General features: G+C 34.7%; 4 protein-coding genes across 6 annotated transcripts; 2 read left to right on the top strand and 2 right to left on the bottom strand.

Annotated features, from left to right (window-relative positions):
* Positions 1-1074: 1074 nt before the first annotated feature.
* On the bottom strand, positions 1075-2509 carry LOC108996080 (transcription factor MYB44-like). Its single transcript, XM_018971843.2, has one exon. The coding sequence runs from the start codon at positions 2369-2371 to the stop codon at positions 1523-1525; it is 849 nt and encodes a 282-aa protein (XP_018827388.1). The 5' UTR covers positions 2372-2509; the 3' UTR covers positions 1075-1522.
* Positions 2510-7356: 4847 nt separating this feature from the next.
* On the top strand, positions 7357-10873 carry LOC108996416 (PRKR-interacting protein 1). The gene is made up of 2 exons (XM_018972307.2): positions 7357-7824; positions 10260-10873. The coding sequence occupies exons 1-2, from the start codon at positions 7600-7602 to the stop codon at positions 10533-10535; spliced, it is 501 nt and encodes a 166-aa protein (XP_018827852.1). The 5' UTR covers positions 7357-7599; the 3' UTR covers positions 10536-10873.
* Positions 10874-11709: 836 nt separating this feature from the next.
* Positions 11710-15111, top strand: LOC108996067 (reticulon-like protein B11). 2 transcript variants are annotated; one of them, XM_018971826.2, is made up of 6 exons: positions 11710-12000; positions 12356-12536; positions 12952-13093; positions 13188-13257; positions 13340-13514; positions 14652-15111. In XM_018971826.2, exons 1-5 carry the CDS (start codon positions 11964-11966, stop codon positions 13504-13506), a joined length of 597 nt encoding a protein of 198 aa, XP_018827371.1. In that variant the 5' UTR covers positions 11710-11963; the 3' UTR covers positions 13507-13514; positions 14652-15111. The 2 variants fall into 2 exon arrangements, with proteins under 2 accessions (XP_018827371.1, XP_018827369.1); XM_018971824.2 differs by having other exon boundaries at positions 11711-12000; positions 14657-15111.
* Positions 15112-15596: 485 nt separating this feature from the next.
* Positions 15597-18740, bottom strand: LOC108996368 (protein TIC 21, chloroplastic). Of its 2 annotated transcripts, XM_018972236.2 has the most exons (5): positions 18351-18740; positions 17771-18028; positions 17030-17233; positions 16126-16281; positions 15597-16030 (listed from the first exon to the last, which is right to left on the bottom strand). In XM_018972236.2, the coding sequence occupies exons 1-4, from the start codon at positions 18624-18626 to the stop codon at positions 16168-16170; spliced, it is 852 nt and encodes a 283-aa protein (XP_018827781.1). In that variant the 5' UTR covers positions 18627-18740; the 3' UTR covers positions 15597-16030; positions 16126-16167. The 2 variants fall into 2 exon arrangements, with proteins under 2 accessions (XP_018827781.1, XP_018827780.1); XM_018972235.2 differs by having other exon boundaries at positions 15597-16281; positions 18351-18739.
* Between the last annotated feature and the right edge of the window lie 2054 nt (positions 18741-20794).

Below are 20794 nucleotides of genomic sequence, written 5' to 3'. Positions count from 1 at the left end.
ACAATATAATTATGGCTATGGAGCAAGGATGAACACTGGAAGAGATGGAAGACACTGAAGGTATATTTAAGGTCACACACAGGGCCGGCCATGGCCATTATCCTGATTGAGAATGGTCCAAGTTTTTTAAGTTTTGACTCCATACTATACCTTATATAAGCCTTTTCACACCAAAACAACATGCTAAATGAGATTTGATAGAGCACGACTTTAGACGTAAACTCCAGCTTAAACACGTGTCTAACATTTATTTGGTATCATTTTAATTAAGATTTGACCCAAGTCAAACTCAAAAAATAAATCATTTAAGTTCTGTTTCAATGTTGTTCCCATGAAAACCCATCACTTAAGAAAAAGACAATTAAAACAATTTCCAACTACCCGGACCTTATAGCATAAGGTTTGTTTCCTACTTGGAAGGGACAAAAAGGTCATTTTGCCAATAAGAGCATTGAAAGTCGAAACAACGTCAATAAGCTTAATGCTCTTATTGACCTAAAACGCCGAGAAAGATCCCGTAGTGTAATAATGAACAAGCCAAAATCAAAATTAAAATCAAAATTTACCTAAAACCACATTAATTTACCTTTTGCCTTTGTTATTTAAGATATAACTCCACATTAAATTATTCATCCATTAGCTAAAACAATAATTAAATATTACTTTTTAATAATAATTTTTTTTTCAAATTTTATAATTATACTAACCATATGTTAATTATTGTTTGACATCTATTTTTTTCTAACTTAATTATCCAACAAACACATTTTACTAACCAAACATTAATTTAATCGATTATGTGGTCAAATTAAAAAAATATATATGTATATATCAAATAGCAAACACAAGAAAACTTAAAATTCGACCCCAAATAATTAAAAAGTAAAAAGTTCCTGCTCACACTAAAGGTAAAACAATGGAGAATATCAAACTTTGGGTTTACACTGAAAATTGAATCATTTTTTTATAAGATTATTTTTTAATAAAATATATTTTTGGTTGGCAAGCAGTGACTTTCCAAATATAACTTTTGCAATAGATTTACTACTATAACTCGAAATCTTACTTGAAAGCATTTAACTAGTACAATACTGCTGATTTAATAATAAAAAATTAGCCATATTTTTTGCTCTTAACATTGGCACGATTTTAGTACAAAACGTACAGCACGGCCACCTCCAAGAAGAATGAAAAACTCGACGCTTTAAAGGCTAATTTTGCATAATAATGCCATCCTCCGCGGCAAAACTAAATATAAAAAAACCCTCCCAAGATCTATCTCCATGATCACACTTTCTTTCTTTCTTTCTTTCATCTAATTTCTGTACACAGCAGCCTCAAAAATACCTTTTTCGGATTATGAAAGACAAATTAGGCAAAAATAAACGACAGAGAAACAAAAGGTCGTTTCTATCTGTTTAGCCAGTTGCCAACCCACATCCTATAAACTTTAATTCCTATTCTGTATCTCCTTTTTTCTTACCCTTTTTCTTTCTCTGCTTTAACGCCTTCAGTACTATGTTCAAAGTTCAAGCCTGGCCATGTAACTCCTCACTTCCGTTCTAATCATATCCTGCATCACAGACACTAAATCTGGCGGAAACGTCTTTGTACTGTATTTATTATCGGGCACTACTGATGGTGAATTACTTTTCCTATATTCTCGGCGAGGCGGCGAGTCACGGACACTACGAAACTCGTAGGACTCGGTCCCAGGCAGGGACAGACTGAGAAGAGTCGACGGCTCGATATTCTTGTCCCGGTTGTCTTCCTTGTTTTGGTTATGAATCGGTGGTGACTCGTCCCTGTGGGAAGGAGTGGGAATCGCGCAACTTCTCGCTCCAGGCCGAATAACGTGCGAGGTGGATATTGCAGGGAGACTCGAATCGCTAACGTCGGATCCAGATGGGCTACCTGCACTGTAATGTCGACTAGAAACCGTCACAAGAGGAGGCGGTCCCGCAGATTTCTTGTGCGGTCGTGATAGAGTTTCTTCTGTAGTGGTGGCGGTGGTGTCATCGCTCATCATTGAGTATTTCCTCTTCAGTGTAGAGTTCCAGTGGTTCTTGATCGCGTTGTCCGTACGGCCGTTGAGCAGCCTGGCGATGGTGGCCCACTTGTTGCCGTACTTAGCGTGGGCCTTAACAATGATCTGGTCCTCCTCTAGCGTGAAGGGCCGGTGCTCCACCTCCGGTGAAAGTTGGTTGCACCAACGAAGCCGGCACGACTTGCCTGACCGCCCCGCGATCGCCTTGCTAATCACAGACCAGCTCCGAGCCCCCTGGCTCTGCACTAGCTTCCGCAACATCTCATCCTCCTCGGGGCTCCACGGACCCTTGACCCGATCTATGTCTCTCTGTGACGCCTCCATAGCCGTGAAACCTCGATCTATTTATCAAAAACCCTAGCCATATATATGTATAATCGAAGGGAAAAAAAAGAGCGTGAAATTTTTCACTGGTAGATGAGGTGAGGAGAGAGAAGTCTGGGACCTCTATGCAGCGAGGTAGGAAGGGAGTTCGAGAGGTTTATAAAGAGAGGGTTAGGGTAACTGATGCAGCCGTTTAACGGATTCAGGTAATAGGCGTTACGCGAACCGGTAGTGCATGGTTACCGGTTGCACTAGTATACAGCTGTATTAACTACCACGCGTCGCCACGTAGGCTCGTGGATTTCTGAGAATCCTCACTAAAATCTCGGCGCGGTATGGAATTTATCGAGGGGGAGCGGCTGTTGGTTGGTTTCCTAATTTGACACCTCCTGTTATGGAAGTTACTTGAAAGTTGAAAGGGGATGGAGTGAAGTAAGTTCTCGTTCTTGAATGGGGAAAATATCACGATAACAGGGGGTGAGTTAGGAGAGAATTTGAGAGCCAGAGGATAAGCTTGACTAGGCCAGGCTGGGTGGCATTTACGGAAGGGGAATGTTAGTTTGGTCACTTTGATATTTTGTCTTTTTTGAGGTTTTTTTGGGGCGCACGGAAGTGACGACGTGTCTAAAACGACAAGAACGGTCGCAGAATTGGAGAACGGATCATTACTGACAAGCTGTCAGTCCAGGCTGTAATACTGGCCTCACAGAGGACACCCCAACGGGCCTGTCCACCGACACGAGGCGGTCACTCACCACCTATTATGAACTCCCAAAACCGACTCCACTTCCCAAAGTACGTAATCGTTTGCTCTACGTAAGATATTCCAGTTCGGAAACAACAACCGAGTGCAAAATAGTGAGGAAGTTGTCTTCCCAAAAAAAAATAATAATAATAAATAGTGAGGATTTTTCTCTAATTGCTGGTATGTTGCAACGGCACTAACAAAATCATTATAATTTAAAGAAAATATATAAAAAAATGAAACGCAGCCAAGGGATAATTTCCTTATCTATGCTTCCGTTCAAATTTTGAATTTGGATTTCTAGGAAAAAGCTAACTAATAATCTTTATCAATAATAATTATTAGATGATCGCGAGATGCAAACATCAATAATATCTCATTACAAGGGAATAAATAAATATCTATTAAGTATCAACCATAATGTAAAATAATTAATATACCTCGTTTTTTGTTTATCCTAAATGAATAAGTAATATAGAGATAATCATTCTTTAAATACAGATATGTATAGCTTCGTACCATATCATTAAAAAGTAACAATTATATAAGTTGGTTTGGATACAAAAGTATTTTTCTTCCGTTTCATCTCATCATTATAATTTTTTTAAAATTTTATATAAAATATAATTAACAATTTAATTTTTTTAAATTTTAAGATAATAATAATATTTTATTTAATTTTTATCTAAAATCATCTTATATCATTATTTAAACGGTACTTTTAAGTGTTTTAACAATATGACAAGATAAGCGTGTAGAAGTGACTAGGATTGATAAGTTGTATAAAAGTAATAAATAAGTTGCTATTTTGTCATTTTCTATTCTTGTTAATTTTTAAACAACCAAACCAAAATCGTTGGTTTTTTTTTTTTTTTTTTTTGAATTAACCAAAATCATTGGTTATTTAGCGCAAATAACATCAACTTATAGGAGTTTGTTGCTTTCGCCTTCTTTAAGATGGAAATTTTGTCAATTTTTTATAAATGATGTCCATAACAGCAGTAAGGATTGCGGGTTTTTAACCAAATGAAAATCCAACAATTATACTTTTAAATCAATTATTTTATTGATGTTTCCAATTAATGCATTCAGGCTATGTTTGGGTACCAAAAGTTCCTCAACACTTTCTAAGTATTCTCGTACTTTTGAAAATACTTCACATGCCAAACAACTTAAAATACTATCAATAGGACCCACAAACCCACTTCAATCTCTACTCATAACTATTCACAAACATTCTATAGTACTTATCACTATTACATATAAATAAAAAATAAAATCGCTATAATAAAAAATAAAATCGCTATAATATATAAATAAAAAATAAAATCACTATAATATATAAATAAAAAACAAAATCACTATAATATATAAATAAAAAATAAAATCACTATAATATTTATAATTATTAAATATAAATAAAAAATAAAATCACTATAATATATAAATAAAAAATAAAATCAATATAATATATAAATAAAAAATAAAATCACTATAATATTTATCACTATTAAATATAAATAAAAAATAAAATCACTATAATATATAAATAAAAACTAAAATCACTATAATATATAATAAATAAAAAATAAAATCACTATAATATATAAATAAAAAATAAAATCACTATAATATTTATTATTATTAAATATAAATAAAAAATAAAATCATTATAATATATAAATAAAAAATAAAATCACTATAATATATAAATTAAAAATAAAATCACTATAATATTTATCAATATTAAATATAAATAAAAAATAAAATCATTATAATATATAAATAAAAAATAAAATCACTATAATATATAAATAAAAAATAAAATCACTATAATAAAATAACTATAATATATAAATAAAAAATATTTATCACTATTATATATAAATAAAAAATAAAATCACTATTAAATATAAATAAAAAATAAAATCATTATAATATATAAATAAAAAATAAAATCACTATAATATATAAATAAAAAATAAAATCATTATAATATTTATCTCTATTATATATAAATAAAAAATAAAAACACTAAAATATATAAATAAAAATAAAATCACTATTATATATAAATAAAAAATAAAATATTATAATATTTATCACTATTATATATAAATTAAAAATAGAATCACTATAATATATAAATAAAAAATAACATTACTATAATATTTATCACTATTATATATATATATAAATAAAATCATTATAATATTTATCACTATTATATATAAATTAAAAATAAAATCATTATAATATTTATCATTATTATATATAAATTAAAAAGAAAATCATTATAATATTTATCATTATTATATATAAAAGTAAAATAAAATCACTACAATATTTATTAATATTAAAAAATCATTATAATAAAATCATTATAATATTTATCATTATTATATATAAAAGTAAAATAAAATCACTACAATATTTATTAATATTAAAAAATCATTATAATAAAATTATTATAATATTTATTATTAAAAATCAAATCACTATAATATTTATGGGACCCACACATTTTTCAACTACCTACTTAAAAGTCAACAACTCAACATACTTCACACATCCAAACAACTCAAAATACTCTCAATGGGACCCACAAACTCACTTCAATCTCTACTCCTAACTATTCACAAACATTCTCAACACTTGTCAACACTTTTCAACACCCAAACGTACCCAAACTCCAAAGTTTAATCCATAAAAAAAACAAAAAACTCCAAAGTTTAAGCGCGATTTTAACGTATCCATGATCCAATTACAATGTATGAAAAATGGTATCCAGGTCCATGATAATCATAGATTTCATTCATATATTTTATCCATAAAAAAAAATATATATATATATATAATATTACGTTATTTTGGTAAAAAAAACAGATTTTGGAAGGGCCTTACATATCCTCGATAATCCTCGTTTTAATTATGGGCTCTATTGCTAATCACTAATCAGTGATCACACGTTCCCTTCATTATTTATTTATTTGTTTATTTTTTGTTATTGTCCTGAAATGGCTTAATAGGAATAAACAATAACCATGTAATTATACCATGCACGATAACTTCTTCTTTTTTATCGGGATGGGGGTTCCAATCTAAATTTTCTATTTAAAGAACTGGACTATATGCTATGAGGCCATCAAATTATTGGCATGCACAACACCTATTAATTATATTTAAAAGTCTTTACATCACATATTATTTACGTAGCATGATTTGATTTATAAAATATATCACATTTGAATTGTATGTAAGGTAAGGATATTCAATTAATACTATTCATACTCCCCTACAAGACCAAAATATAGCGGTCTTTGTAAATTACGTTAAACAATGGGTCATTATTTACATTAAGAGTTATTTTATTTACTATCTCTACATTACATACTAGATTTGTAGTTTTTATTTTTTTTTTCTTAATAAATGTATGGTATAAGATTTCTTAATAAAAATTTTCTTACACTGATTAAGAGACTTGAGATGAGTCTCTTAAAAGTATTGAGGCGTGTTCATGTAATTAGTTAGAGGTACGTGGTGTATAGAGTAGAGTTTTCAATTATTAACTGTCATTCTTATAGGGGTTATGCTAATTAACATCTCACACAACACGTTATATATATTTTAAAATTTTTATTTTGTTTTGTTTTATTTTATAATTATTTTTATTAAATTAATTAAATTATTATACTCATTATTTATACAAAAAATAAAATAAAAAGAAATAGAATAATGCTACTCTCACCACTCCCGGTCCCGCTATATTTTTTTTTATTTTTTTTATATATATTTTTTTACTTAATGATTAAGTAAGTATTTTTTAATGATATTATAATTTTTTTATTTTTTTTAAAAATATTTTATAGTGTTAAAAAAATACATGTATAAAAAAGTAAAATAAAAAAACATTACATTTTACACTGAGCGGGACTGAGAGAGGGAGAGGGAGGGGGGGCTGTAGCACGGTTCAAAAGAAATATGATGCGTGGAATCGAGGGAGAGGAGCGGGGGCTGTAGCACGGTTCAAAAGAAATATGATGCGTGGAATCTGCTGAATAGAATTAGATTTTATTTGATTATACAGTTAAAATAAGATAAAATCAAAGTTAAATAAAATATTATTAAAATATGATAATATAAATTTTAATTTAAAATTTTGAAAAAATGAAAATTTTTATTATATTTAATATAAAAATTTAAAATAAATATAATGATAATACGACGAGACATAGAAAATATTTGTGTGAACAAACTAGGGCTTATTCTTCTTACAGTCCCCGAGTGGAAACAATTACTCGTCAGGCTTTCGAATCACCAAGTAGCGCTGAATTCACATTCAACGTCAAACCTTCCCTCAAGAACAACCAAAACCCCAATCTAAATAGTAAATTCTTCGTCCATTAGTCATACAAAATTTCCGATATTGAAGTTTGGGTTGGTTCAGAAAAGAAATTAGGGTTTTTTTTTTAGAACGGCGAAGATGTCGACGGGCAGACCCAGAGAGCTTCAGGTGGTTGCTGCGGCGGCGGACAAGTCGGAGCTTGCAACTGGGTCGAACGCGCTCGTTGAGTACACGCCGCCTGTTTTCAAGGAGGAAGAGGAGGACCTGGAGATTAAGCTTCGGCGGATCCTCGAGAACGTTCCTGTCCGCGTCAGCAACACGTCCGGTAGCTCCGCCGGCTCTGGCTCTGGCGACTTTCACCAGGTAAAATTTTCAAAATTTACAGTTATTCTTAAAAACCCGACACTGGAAGTTCATGTGCTAAATTAACTTATTCACATGTTATATATTTGTGATTTTGGGGGATTGGTGCATCGAATTGCTTTGTCATTGAATTTATTTGAATGCATATACGGAGGTAGAGAGTATGCATTAAGATTTTAGGATTATGAGGAGGGTATATGATGGCTTCCAATTTATTACTCCCAAGTGTAGAAGTAGATTAGTTGTAATAAAAGGTAGCACCCAAGGTCATGACTCATCTCCACAGGGACAAGAGGGACTCGAGCAATTTGATTAATTACGATTGTAGAAATTCAGATTTGAAAGAAGTTGAGTGAATAATCAGTGAGAAAGTGAGTATTGTAAGAAAATAGAAAAATGAACCAAGAAATGGTTTATTTACAAAGAAGGATCTGTTGCCATTGAAATGATGGTTGAACTTCAGAGGATTTTGGATTTGGAAAATTTTGGAAAGATGGTCCGAACCAGGAAAGTTTAAAACTCAAGAAATTAAAATGTTCAACTTTTAACAAACTGTAACTTTAACTTCAACAAGTTGCAAACAGAAAGTTAATGGAATAATTGAAAATTGCAGAATTAATAGAAGCAATTTGACAAACACCTGGGTTGCGGTTTTAGAGTTTCTTTTGACTCCACACATCACAAAAATTTCTGGGTGCTACTCATCTTTTGTTAGTCCAATCAAGGTATTAACGAAATGCAATTTGAAGAACATAAACTCAGAGATCATGTACCAAGACCCTGTAAGAATGCATCACTAATCATCAACCAAATTTACTTTATCACTCGGCTGAGAGACACCTTGATTGATTCAAGGTTCTGCTGTGCCTAGTGTTGACAACAGAACAAGAATAAGAATGAGAGGGTCCAACAGAAACCCATTTCCAGAATTTGATTTCTAGTAGAATGAAGTGTATAAATCAAGAACTACAGAAATTCAGCAAACATAGGGAGCAAATGAAAGCTTTACCGCAACCCAGGCTTTGGAATTAGCCTAAGTTTACCATCATCAACAACATATCTCACCAAAATGAAAAACCCTAGAAAATCTCGAAAGCTTCTGGAATGTAAAAACAGAACAAAATGAAATCGTATCCTAACTGCCTCCTCCTTTCTGGCATCGACCTCTCCTTTTATGCATGAATCTCTGCCCTTACTCTCTTTCCTTGCTACCGATCGATGCCTTCCCATCATTCTCCCGTAACCATTTCTCCCCTCTTTCTCTCTTTTCTGCTTCTCGATTATTCTGCCCCGAAGTCTTCCTCTTTTTTTTTTCTCTTCTTGGGTTCACTTTCGTGGGCTTTCCTCCTGCAACAGATTTCTCTAGTTAGATTAGACTTAAGTCCAATAACCTGAGCCCATATTCATTCTCTTAAAGGGTAATTGGTCATTTCACAGTCCATAAGTGCAGTTACCGTACTCTTATCTGTTTAATACTCTTCTTAACAATTAAAGTATACTAAACCCAGTATATTAAGAGTATTAATAACAACATAATTGCTTGTTTATCAATATACCAAATTGTGTGTGACGAACTGGTTTTGTAAACCATAGAGAGTGCGTTAGAAAACTAGAGTGCCACATTATTCCATAGGATTCTTAGGCCCCGTTTGGATTCAGAAAGTGTTTCATCTCATCTCATCATTACAACTTTCCCAAATTTACACATAAAATTTAATAAACAATTCAACTTTCATCTATAACCATCTCATCTCATCTCTGAATCCAAACTAGTCCTTAATGCTTAACCTAACCAATTGGCTAAATGCATTTTTGACGTTGCACAATATATTGACGAGTTTGCCTTGTCTTTTAAGCATTGGAAATTAGCACACAATTTTGAGGCCTTGGGCTTCGACTCAAGTGATGAGGGTGGTGTGAGAGCACATTCAATCAAGTAGGCACATTTTCATTTTGCAATAAGTTTCTCTCTCTCTCTCTTTCTCTCTCTCTCTCTCTCTCTCTCTAAAGCATCAATGAGGAATTAGGTTCCCTGTTACCTGGTTAACTTTATTTTTAAAGGTTACCTCTATATATCTTCAAGCAAGCGTTCAGAATGAGTAGGAGGTACCAAAGAATGGATATGTCTAAGAGGGGAAAAAGAAGAAGAATATCTTGCCATCTTTCATGTAGAGTCGAACCCTGTTATTTTATTACTGGCACTTTCAATTGCATTTGAACTGTATTCTGTCCATCATTACTTTTTGTTCAATGATGAATTAATTTAAAACATGCTGATATTGTTATTTTCTCAGAATTTTTTTTTTTTTTAAAAGTTGGATGCTTACATTTTGCATGACGTGGATCCATGAGTCGTTATGACTAGTTCAAGCTTGCTGGTAGATTGTATTTACATATTTCATATCTCATTTTCTATCAAATTGTTGTTACAACAGTATCGCCAAATGAGACGAAAAGAACAAGATCGGATTTCTAGGATGGATGCTGACTACCAGAGAAGGAAGGAAGTGGCAGAATTCCATATGAGAAGGGAGGAAAGAATGAAAGCTGCTGAGGAACGGACTGCAAAGAAGCGTTTGAAACGTCAAAAGAAAAGGCAAAGGAAAAAGGAGAAAAAAAGTAAACTGAATGAAGGGGGAGAAGGGCATCATAAAGAAGACTCTTCAGGCGATGAAGGGGACTCCGATGATGGCGAGGAGGCAGCAAAATGAATGAACAAGCTTCTACCAAAGTCTTATCTTCTAGTAGCGGGTTAAGGTTTTAAGGAAGCATCTTCAAGTAGAAGGGACTACGGCTACGGGGCATGCCTTAGTTGGGATTTCAGTTCCTGCGTTATACTTTCTGTCATTTGTGTAAGCTGAACTCCACTGTATGTACTCGCAGGTCAAGATAAATTGAAATTGTTGATCTCACTAAAAAAATTTTTGCCATCTATTTTTTCAAATGCAACTTTAGTGTATTTTGCCGAACATAATGAAGTGACTGGTATACTCTGCCTATGCCTATCTAGTTCCATGTTAATAGATCATGCATATTACCTCGAGATGAATTATCTTGTCTCCATTCTTTTCTTTATTTTTTTAATGGCAGAAGCTTAAACTTTTTTTTTTCCCTAAATGTAATTTGGTAAGAAGTTGCTCGGATTGGTACCAGCAACAATGCTTACAAGATGAGTGAGCGGGTGGTTGACTGGTGGTTTTATCCCACCAACCAGATGTAATCGTTCACCTTCTGCTCTTAAAAAAACAGAGTCTAATGGTCTTCCTATTTAAGATTGCTATAAAGGGGAGAGTGGGAAATCATTGCATACATTAACATTCACTTTGCTCGCTTTGATATGGTTTACAATTTACATTAACATTGCAGTACTGTGATTCGGATGCATGTGCTTGCTTGGTAGTTTGGTGTGTAGCTCACCAAATCATCGCAAAACGAGGCTCTATCTTAACTTGACTCGAGTAATTAATTACCTTCACTTTGCTGCCTTACATTCTATGATCAGAATTCCCTATAAATTACTTGTCACGAAATTTATTATAATTAAGAGAGATGAATATAATTATTTGTCACGAATATTTAAATAAATTGAGGATTCTTTAAAAGTTGTATGATTGTATCTATTATTTAATGACTTAAGGTCATGCTAATTGCTAAGTTAGTAAAATCTAATAATTTTATGTAATAAATTTAGTCATGCGTCGCATTGTATGACAGTAAAAGTAGTTTGAACATCCTTTTCAATCAATGCCCGTCCAAAACTGCATATACAGTAGGAAATGCAATAATACCGCCACTACTAATATTAAGGAGCTGTTATATTGCAGCGACGTCCAGTGAAAAAGAAAGGAAGAAGCGTGAGGAATCAATAATCATTTTGTGGCATGCGGAAACTATACACTAGTCGCTGTAATAACCTTCGCAGTACTAACGACAATAAAACGATTGCGTTAACAAAGTCGCCCAGCGAGCAAATGGGAAACACACCTGAGGGCCAAGTCTGAAATCCTCGACCTTTCTACGGCTAAAAAAAATTATTTGCCTCGGCACCATCGCGTTTCTATTTCGTCCCTGTTCCCTTTCCTATTTCACTCTCTCTCTCTCTCCCCGTCTCGCTCTGTGAAAACCCTAAGACTCCCGTCATGGTAGACGTTCATCAGGCTCTCGGTGCTGGTTCAGGTTCCCTCTCTTTTTCTCCGAATTCATGAATGTGTGTGCATTTATTCATACATACTCCTCGTAAGCGTATTCATATCCATACGTGTATAGTTATACGTATAGTGCTCATACATCAATCCGATTACTCCTATATCACATTGCTTTCTCATTGATAGTTGGCCGAATGCGCTATATGGTATCGATTCCGTAATCTCCATTCGTTGATTGATTTTCGTGTCTCCTTTTTAATTCAAAATTTTGGTATACTTTCATATATGTAATAATTGATGAACCAAATCAATCAATCAATCAATCAATTAGTCAGTTAACTAATTTCGTAACTAATTATATCGATTTGGGTTTTTGGTTATGATAGTTGCTGATGTCCTGCTGTGGAAGAAATGGTATGGAGGAATTGTGACGCTAATCTCTGCCACGACCTTCTGGTGCCTCTTTGAAGTAGCCGGCTATAACCTTCTATCATTTGTGGCAAATGTTCTATTGCTTCTTGTTGTCATTCTCTTTTTTTGGGGGAAATCTGCTTCACTACTCAATAGGTATTTTTCTTTGCTGATTTCATTGTAAATTTTCAAGGTTCTGTTTGCTAAAATGGAAGATATTCCTACCGGGAAAAATCTCCCAAGGAAAATGACAAGTTCAGGCCGTGAAGATATTAGTATCAAATTTTATAAGAACAATGCTGAAAGATACTGCTTTGATTGAACTGGACATAGAGAGTCACGTGAATGATAAAAGCAATTGATAAATTTTGTTGGATGTTCCCCAAAATATGCTCACATGATTATCAATATAATGGAGCTTTGGGGAGAAAACGGAATTTGAGTTCCTGGGGAACAATTCTTATTTATGTATGCTGTCCTGGGCGGCCTTGAATTACCTAGAACAAAAATTTGATTTTGCATGGATTTTTGTTTGTGATAAATGAAAATTATTCTATGCTATGTGATTCAGGCCTCTGCCTCCCCTTCCTGATATGGAAATCTCTGAGGAGTATGTTGTGAAGGCTTCTGATGCAATCCTAGTGTGGATTAATCCTGCATTGTCAATTGCACATGACATTGCGATCAGGCGGAATTTAAAACTTTTTCTTAAGGTTGAGTGTTATTAACTCCATGACCCCATTTTTTTAAATAATTTTCTTAATACAAATGGCTTTGCATTTGTGTAAAGTGGATTTGGGTTTTCAGGTTGCTATTAGTTTGTGGATAATTTCTTTCATTGGTAGCCTCGTCAACTTCCTCACTCTTATCTATATTGGTGAGCTGCATTGCTGCCCATTATTCTTTTGCAAATGTGTAACATTGAAAGAATTCCTTAATCGATAATTTAATTTCTGCAGGGGTTATTCTTAGTCTTTCAGTTCCTTACGTGTATGACAAGTACCAGGACAAGATTGATGCAAAGCTGTTCATAATGCACGAAATCTCTCAGAAGCAGTATAGGAAAATTGATGATAACCTTCTGAAAAAGATTCCAGTTTTAAACAAGGAAAAGAAGATAGACTAGGTAAACAGGTAAATATAATCTCTCTCTCTGACGTCCATAGACTTGTGTAAATTTTGCATTCTGCTTTGCAACATACGTACGGCTTGAGTGATTTCCACATGATCTTGTAACAAGACTAGTTTTAAAATATTTGTACCGTTCATTAATATAGTTGCAACAATTTTAATGTAATGGGCTTCGGTTGCTTTGGGCTTCGGTTATTGTAATGGATGAGAATAGTCTTAATAACTTCTGTACTTTCAGGGTTAGCTTGTAATTAGGTGTCTTTCTTTTGTACACTTCTTGTGTATTTGGGTTATGCCTAATTACGTGATTTAATAAACTTCTTACTTATAAATATATATATTTACTTATAAAATATATATATATATATTTGTACCGTTCATTAACATAGTTGCAACAATTTTAAGAATTTTATGCGTAGATAGAGTTACAAGTTACAACATCATGGATTGAAATAGTTTGCCATGTTTTTTGCTGTCTCCTTTGAGGAATACATTAGTTGCTAAGATCTTAATAGATATATAAAATCACCTGTAAGAAGACATCCTTAAGTATATCATCTAGATTCCCATATTCATTGTGTTTTCTACCACCTCCTAGGAACCTATGGTTTTATAAAAAGATAGAAATACTCCAGGTTCAATTTTTGGTATCTGATCGCTTAATGTGTGGTGCATTAACTCCAATTTCGAATATGAGAGAAAAGGAAAAAGAAAAAGAAAAAAGGATACAGTGATTTTCAAGGAGTCAGCTATGTTGTTTTATTAACTTGGTTTACATACAGAATCCCCACTCTTCTGAGAAGACAGGTCAACACTGAAAAGTAAAATCACCAAGCTGTTTTGTTGAGCATCAAGACAAGCATACGGTGTTATCTTGGTGTCCATTTTGTTCTGTGGTCTATGACTGCATTTAACTGAAACTAAAGGCATGTCTGCTTTAACTGAAAATAAAAGGTCACCTAGTGTTGGTTTGTCGTTTGAAGGCCTTCCCACATTTTGTCTTGCTAATTTTTTCGAATTGATACTTTAGTTTCTGTTTTAGTACATAATCGGAATTGTTATGTGATTGTGGTTAGTGTTTTTGGTTTTTTTTTTTTTTTTTTCATTTGAAGATATACTGAAAAATATATTCACATTTAGTGCAGGGTATTGAGTTGTTCGGCAAAGTTTGATTAGGAACTTAGAAATTGGTTTTGCTGGGATGCTGTCAGTTCTAGTAAGTGCCACTCAGCATATTCAGGATTTTTGTTAAAACTCCCAGTAATCGTGAGAATCGATCAGGAGCAGGCCTGGCAGCTTAATAGCTTTGGGTGTATTTCAATTGTTTATTCTTTTGTTTTGTGTTTTTGTTTTTTGGTCTCCTCTGGGGACACACATAGTTGATAGTTTTTGGACTACAGTTACTTGCCTTGTTGGTTATACCTTTGTTTTGATCGACTCTGGTCCCTGGATGAAATATTGCTCCATGGTGAGGGGAAAGCTGCCGCTTGTTTATGAAAGCTGGAATTTTTAATTCCCCGGTATGCCTTGTGCATGATCTCTCTCAGTAGTTTGTTTTCCAATTAAGGTCTGTGTTGAATGTCCTGCTAAGTTCATATAATTTTTTTAGCGTATCCCTTGGGATGTGGATTAGGGTTTACATTCTTTGACCTTCACCCACTAATTAGTGAAAAAGGAAAGCCCAAAAATAAAAAGAAGAGAGTTGTTGTCTTGGCCGAAAGCTTCCTTCTGTCATATTGGATATTCATTAAATTTCGAACTTGCATCTAATTTGAATTATAAGATTTGTCATGAAAGGTCGAAAGTTGACAAACTGTGAAAGGGATTGTTCAATCTACTACAGCAAGGTGAGATAAACACAACGTAGATCTCTAGAAAAGAGCATTATAATTGTCCGAAAAATGTGGTGTGATTCCCACTGGGAACAAATAAATGATAAGAGAGGGGTGCCACCCTAGCCTTGACGGCCTTAGAGCAAACGGGAGCAAAATTAATGAGACGCATACCTCTTGAAGACTGCAACATACTTTCAATGGCATAACTTTTTTTGCAAGGTAAGAATTGGGTGTTGCATTTCAGATGAAGTTGCATTTACTAGTCTCGGAATTTTGTATTTATAAAAAGTGCCGTGCGTGAGAACTCGAGAATACAAAATCCTTGAGCTATTACAATTTGGCTCGTTTCTTTTTTTCTTTTCAAAGAAGTAATGAGTGCCAGAAAATCACCCAAAGTGTCCACATTCTGCTAGCTCTTCACAGCTGCACCACATTGCAGTCATTATTAACGACCTAAGACACATTCTGAAATCCAACGTCCCCCCCCTTTCCAAACCCAAAAACAAAAGGAAAAAAACCCAAAAAACAATAAAATAAAAGAAAGAAAACCGGCAGAAGGGGCACAATTCCGATCGCCATCATCTCTGCAAATGAACCACCTAGTTTATGTAACGTCATACCCCATCACTTGGAAGCTTTAACTTCTTCCCAGAAATTGGAGTCTTTGTAACCAATTATATGCATCTGGAAAGAGAGGCTTCAAGATCATGGAATATGAATGCATACAACTTCCGAGTTACCGCACAGAAAAGTGAATGTTCAAGGAACCGGAATGTCACCTCTGAATTTGAAAATTACGCCAGCTGCACAAAGGACCGAGCTTATGCGACCCTAGGAACTGGAATGCTTTCAGATGGTGGTAATGTCACTGATCGCAACAACCCCAACGAAAAAACGAGCCCCAAGAAATGAGAAAGGATGGTGTTTGCTGATGCCTGCAAAAAGAGGCAAATGGATGACAGTAAACAATGAAAACATTCAATACTAGCCACACGTCTCAAACTATTCAAAATAGAATCTTGATATGTGAAATTTCCATCCAATCGACTCAGAAAGCTGGCTAGTTTTACCGATCCAAAGCAGAAAATAGGTAATCCATGTAGATTATTTACAGTCCCCCTCATTTCTTCTCTTCTAGAGGCAAGACATTTTCTATGCTTTCAGTCCATACATGTCTATTTGAATTACTATTTTAACGTTTTACCTTCTCTACGGTGTTAAGTGGGTAGTCGTTTCTACCTCTTTCTGAAATTATGGAAGAACTGTGTTGGATAAGTCAACACCAGCAGAAAGAGCTATTATGGCTGGTAAGAATGACAAATAGAAACCAAAGTCACAGAAATGCAGTCATTTCAGGATACGAGGTCAATGTACATTGGGTTGTGTTTGGTTGTTGAACCAAACTCAACTCATCTCAAACCAATCATTGATGTGATCCATTACTTTTTCAACTTCCTATAAAAAAAGTTAAATTCATCTCAACCTACGTCATACATTTTAACCTAAAATGTTAAACTCATCTTAGCTTAAAAAAGTTAAACACGTCTCAATGGGACCCACAACATACTACTATTCACAACTTATCTCAACATCCAAACGTAGCCTGGACTACTTTGTATTTCCGACAAGTTCAAAGTCAAAATTTCATTAGTTTTGAATTGGAAAGTTATAATAAGCCAATACCTGTACAAGGAACACATCCAATGCCAGAACAGGACTGTACCCAGGAGCTATTCCCTGGTAATAAGGATTTGCTGAAGAGGTAAGAGCCTTGGCAACCAGCACTCCAACTGTGGCTTGCATACCAAGAATGGCAGCACCCAATCCAAGTAGGTTTACTATTATGCCATTTTGTAAGCTTTTCACAACGTTTGCACGGGGAGGAGCCTGAAAACCGCAAGCAATTAATACGACACAGAAACCTAGGAGTCTTACGGGTAAAATACTAAAGCATATGCTCTATTCACTCGATGGGAGGCAAAACTAGGTAACAATCATCGATCAAAGCTGAATCAAGGTTTTAATTTGCTAGAATGAATTGAAGGAAGAATAAAAAAACAGGAGCAATCTGTTCATAGCTATTGGAGAAAAACTTCAGCAGAATTTAATTCACAGAATAACAGATTAAATGGGTAAATTTACTTGCAAAGATAGATTCAAAGAAATTGCATGATCTTTATACAAATGCATCATCAAACACATGAATATCCAGTCGATTTTATCAATGTAAAGTGGGTGGCATTCATCCAAAAACAGCACCGTCGGCGACGTAACAAAGTCCAGCAAAACTTATACAATTGTTAGGAATCTATTCATTTTCACACCTGATGGCAATACACTCGTTCACTTCAAATATTCTAGTGAAAACACATGTAGTGATGTAGGGCAATGACACCGTAATAAAACTAAAATATGAATACTTACCTTTGAAGGCTCATTGGCAGTTCTTCTAAGCTTATCAGAAAGCCGAATATACCCAAATGACCAAAAAACGGAAATGAACGCTGCCGCAATGCCAGCAGCGGTGGCATAAAAAGTAGCCGGCGACGAGACCTTCCCGGTAACAACTATTGAAAACGAAAGAATCACAGCAGCCACAACAGTGGACACAAGCTGTGCCCAAAAGCCTATGGTGCCAAATCTCTTAAACTGCCTTGAAGTGTTCTCCAACCTTTTTGCCACCTACAACATCATGCAAGTTACTTCATCTTCCCATCAAACGTAATTTAAACATGGTAGAAAAAATCCTGCAGGTCAGATTATCTACTGAAATTTATTGATTCTGATTTACTGACATTTATAAAACCCTACTTCTCAAAACAAGGATTGTTTATGCAAGTACAATTACACATTACCCAAAGAAAGTTAAAAGAAAATAAAAAATCTAAATGATATAAAATGAATGATTAAAAGAAATTTATATTGATACATTTTCTGAGCTACCAAACTGCGCACAGTTAAACTTTAGTGTTGATAAGAAAATCCAGGAAGAAAGAAAGAGAACCTGAGCGAGCTTTTCCTTTTCGGCCTCACCGTTCTGAGATGAAATTTCAGAAGCCTTAACAGTGAATGAGAGATTTGGTCGCCTGTGGTTGGGAGCGGCATAAGAAGGCGCAGGAAAAGAAAGAGGTCGGAAGGTTTTGGAGGAAGCAGAGTGGGGATTTAGAAGCGGAAGAGCAAAATTAGAGACTTGGCGGGCGGGAAATGCTCGTCGGGGGAGGCGAGAAGTGGAAGATGATCCCACCGACACCGCCGTCACCGGCAGTAGTAGCGTTTGCATAGTTGAAGACGAGTCTTTGAGAAAAGGGAGGGTGGAGCCGAGAGAGGCGTCGACAGAGATATATAAATAAATAAATATACTAGAGCAGTAATGGAGTTGGGACTTGCGAGAGAAAGGGTAACTATACCGCCATTGCAGAGCTGTTTTGTGGATCCGTGGATATATCATAGGTAGGCCTTCAAGCTGGTGGGCTTATACTTGTCCCCCTCTTGCATTTGGGCAAACTGGATCTGTTGTGCTACTTTCCTTTGTATGTAACGAGGCCCAGTATGGGATTGATTCTCTTTTGACACGAGATGAGATTCTTCAATTTTCGGTTCACGGCGTCAAAAACACGCAAGCAAGTATCTTTTTTCGCCCGTGACATCCCAAGTTTCAACTCCAAGAAAAAAAAAAAAAAAAAAGGGGAAAACCCTCGCTCCTTCAGGGGTTTAGTAATCTTTGGTTCTTTAACATCTCTCAATTCATCTCAACTCATCATTACAACTTTTTCAAATTTCAACACAAAATATAATAAACAATTTAATTTTTTTAAATTTTAAAATAATAATAATATTAAAAAATAATATTCTAACAATATTTTATCATCTCAACTCAACTCAATTAAACTTACTTCAACATCCAAACACAACCTAACGATTGAGGTATATTTCGATCAGGAAAATGCGTCCAAGTTATTACGTCTTGCGATTTGAACAGAATACTGCATCACAATACGTCGAGTTATATTTTTTTAATATTATTTTTATTTTAAATTTTATAAAAATTAAATTATTTATTTTATTTTATATAAAAATATAAAAATTTATAATAATTATATAAGGCGTAGCGTACTTTGAAATCAAGTATATATTTCTATAATTATTTTTCCAAATTTACAGGTTTTTCCAGCTCTACTTGTGCGGGTCAAGAGTCAAGTTCCATCCAGCTTTACAAGGCCAGGCTTGTGAATTTCCCCATTCCCATTCATTGGCGTGTAATTATTGCAGCTCTACTACTTTAACGACTTCTGTGAAAGAAAACAACACCATGTGACTCTGAAGTGGAAGAAAAAAGAGAGCATTCGGGAAAAGTAAAGTGAAAGATTTGATGGAGTGGAATTACTGTACGACTTGAAAAAAAGGAGATCTTCTCTGGGAGTTCTCTGACCATTCTTTTGACAAAGAAGATGCACGAAGACAAAAGATGCGCAAGTTCTGTTTGAATCTTGGACCTCTACAGTACCAGATCATCATGCTACTGAAAATTATCTAAACAATGGTGTCTGGGAAGTCGAACCTCTTTGCTAATGGTTCTGATCTGTTATCTGGAAACTGGGGAAAGCTAAGCCACTAGTTTGAACTTGCAAATTGGCTGCAACCTTAGTCAAACATATCAGAACGGGGCACTTTGTGGATGATAGATATCCGTGAAATATTTTAGGACCAATGCTCAAGTTGGTAGTCTTGATGACAAAATTGTTGTGGCGATGATCTCCACTTATTAGGTGGACCAGTTTTGCCCTTATGCATCCTGTAGGGGATATTCCCATCCCCTCCTCTGGGTTGGGTCTGGACAAGAAGTTGAAGTCCATTTCGATTTGAATCGCTCCCCTCCTATGGGCTCAGGAATCACTAACAAAATCCGACCCATGAGCTGCACTAAAGGAAAGGGGCCTCGCGCGAGAAACAAGTCAAGGGGATAGATGGGACACGCTAACCCTGACACCTCCTAGCATTTAAATATCTAAGCTGGCAAGTGATCAGAGATAATGGACAATCCTTCATTCCTGACGATGTAGATGGAAAGTGATTGCACTGATCATCTCCGGTCGAGATGCCTCCTTAGAAGCCACATCGTATTATATACTGTGGCCTATCAACTATGGGCGTAACGCTGACCCTTAACACAAGGTATAAAATTTTCCCTTATACCTCTATAAAAGTTAGACTTCATATACGAATGTCTTTTCTGGACTTTCTAATTCTTAGATAATTCTCCAAGAAAGAAAGATTGACTTTGACATCGAAAACTCTCCAGACCACCACCGAGCCCACCTTTATCTCTGTGTTGCAGATAGCAGGATCCCGGCCTAGGTTGCTGGAACTTAGCCAAGGTTTACGAAACATGTCATCAATATATCCTTTTCCGTGAAGGTTTACAGTATTCCTTTATCCATGTAATTTATT

The sequence above is a fragment of the Juglans regia genome, chromosome 13, assembly GCF_001411555.2.
Source record: "Juglans regia cultivar Chandler chromosome 13, Walnut 2.0, whole genome shotgun sequence".
NCBI lineage: Eukaryota > Viridiplantae > Streptophyta > Magnoliopsida > Fagales > Juglandaceae > Juglans > Juglans regia.
Note: the sequence above shows the minus strand (reverse complement) of the source record. Positions and strands in the feature narration are given on the sequence as shown.

Bases quoted from the DNA above. Each gene is read 5' to 3' on its own strand.
- LOC108996368 (XM_018972236.2), bottom strand. From the start codon at position 18,626: ATGCAAACGCTACTACTGCCGGTGACGGCGGTGTCGGTGGGATCATCT. The intron at 18,029-18,350 runs GTTCTCTTTCTT...ATGATGTTGTAG, and splicing joins AAAAGGAAAAGCTCGCTCAG to GTGGCAAAAAGGTTGGAGAA. The intron at 17,234-17,770 runs GTAAGTATTCAT...TGCGGTTTTCAG, and splicing joins CTGCCAATGAGCCTTCAAAG to GCTCCTCCCCGTGCAAACGT.
- LOC108996067 (XM_018971826.2), top strand. From the start codon at position 11,964: ATGGTAGACGTTCATCAGGCTCTCGGTGCTGGTTCAG. The intron at 12,537-12,951 runs GTATTTTTCTTT...TATGTGATTCAG, and splicing joins TCTGCTTCACTACTCAATAG to GCCTCTGCCTCCCCTTCCTG. The intron at 13,258-13,339 runs GTGAGCTGCATT...TAATTTCTGCAG, and splicing joins CCTCACTCTTATCTATATTG to GGGTTATTCTTAGTCTTTCA.
- LOC108996080 (XM_018971843.2), bottom strand. From the start codon at position 2,371: ATGGAGGCGTCACAGAGAGACATAGATCGGGTCAAGGGTCCGTGGAGC.
- LOC108996416 (XM_018972307.2), top strand. From the start codon at position 7,600: ATGTCGACGGGCAGACCCAGAGAGCTTCAGGTGGTTGCTGCGGCGGCG. The intron at 7,825-10,259 runs GTAAAATTTTCA...TTGTTACAACAG, and splicing joins GCTCTGGCGACTTTCACCAG to TATCGCCAAATGAGACGAAA.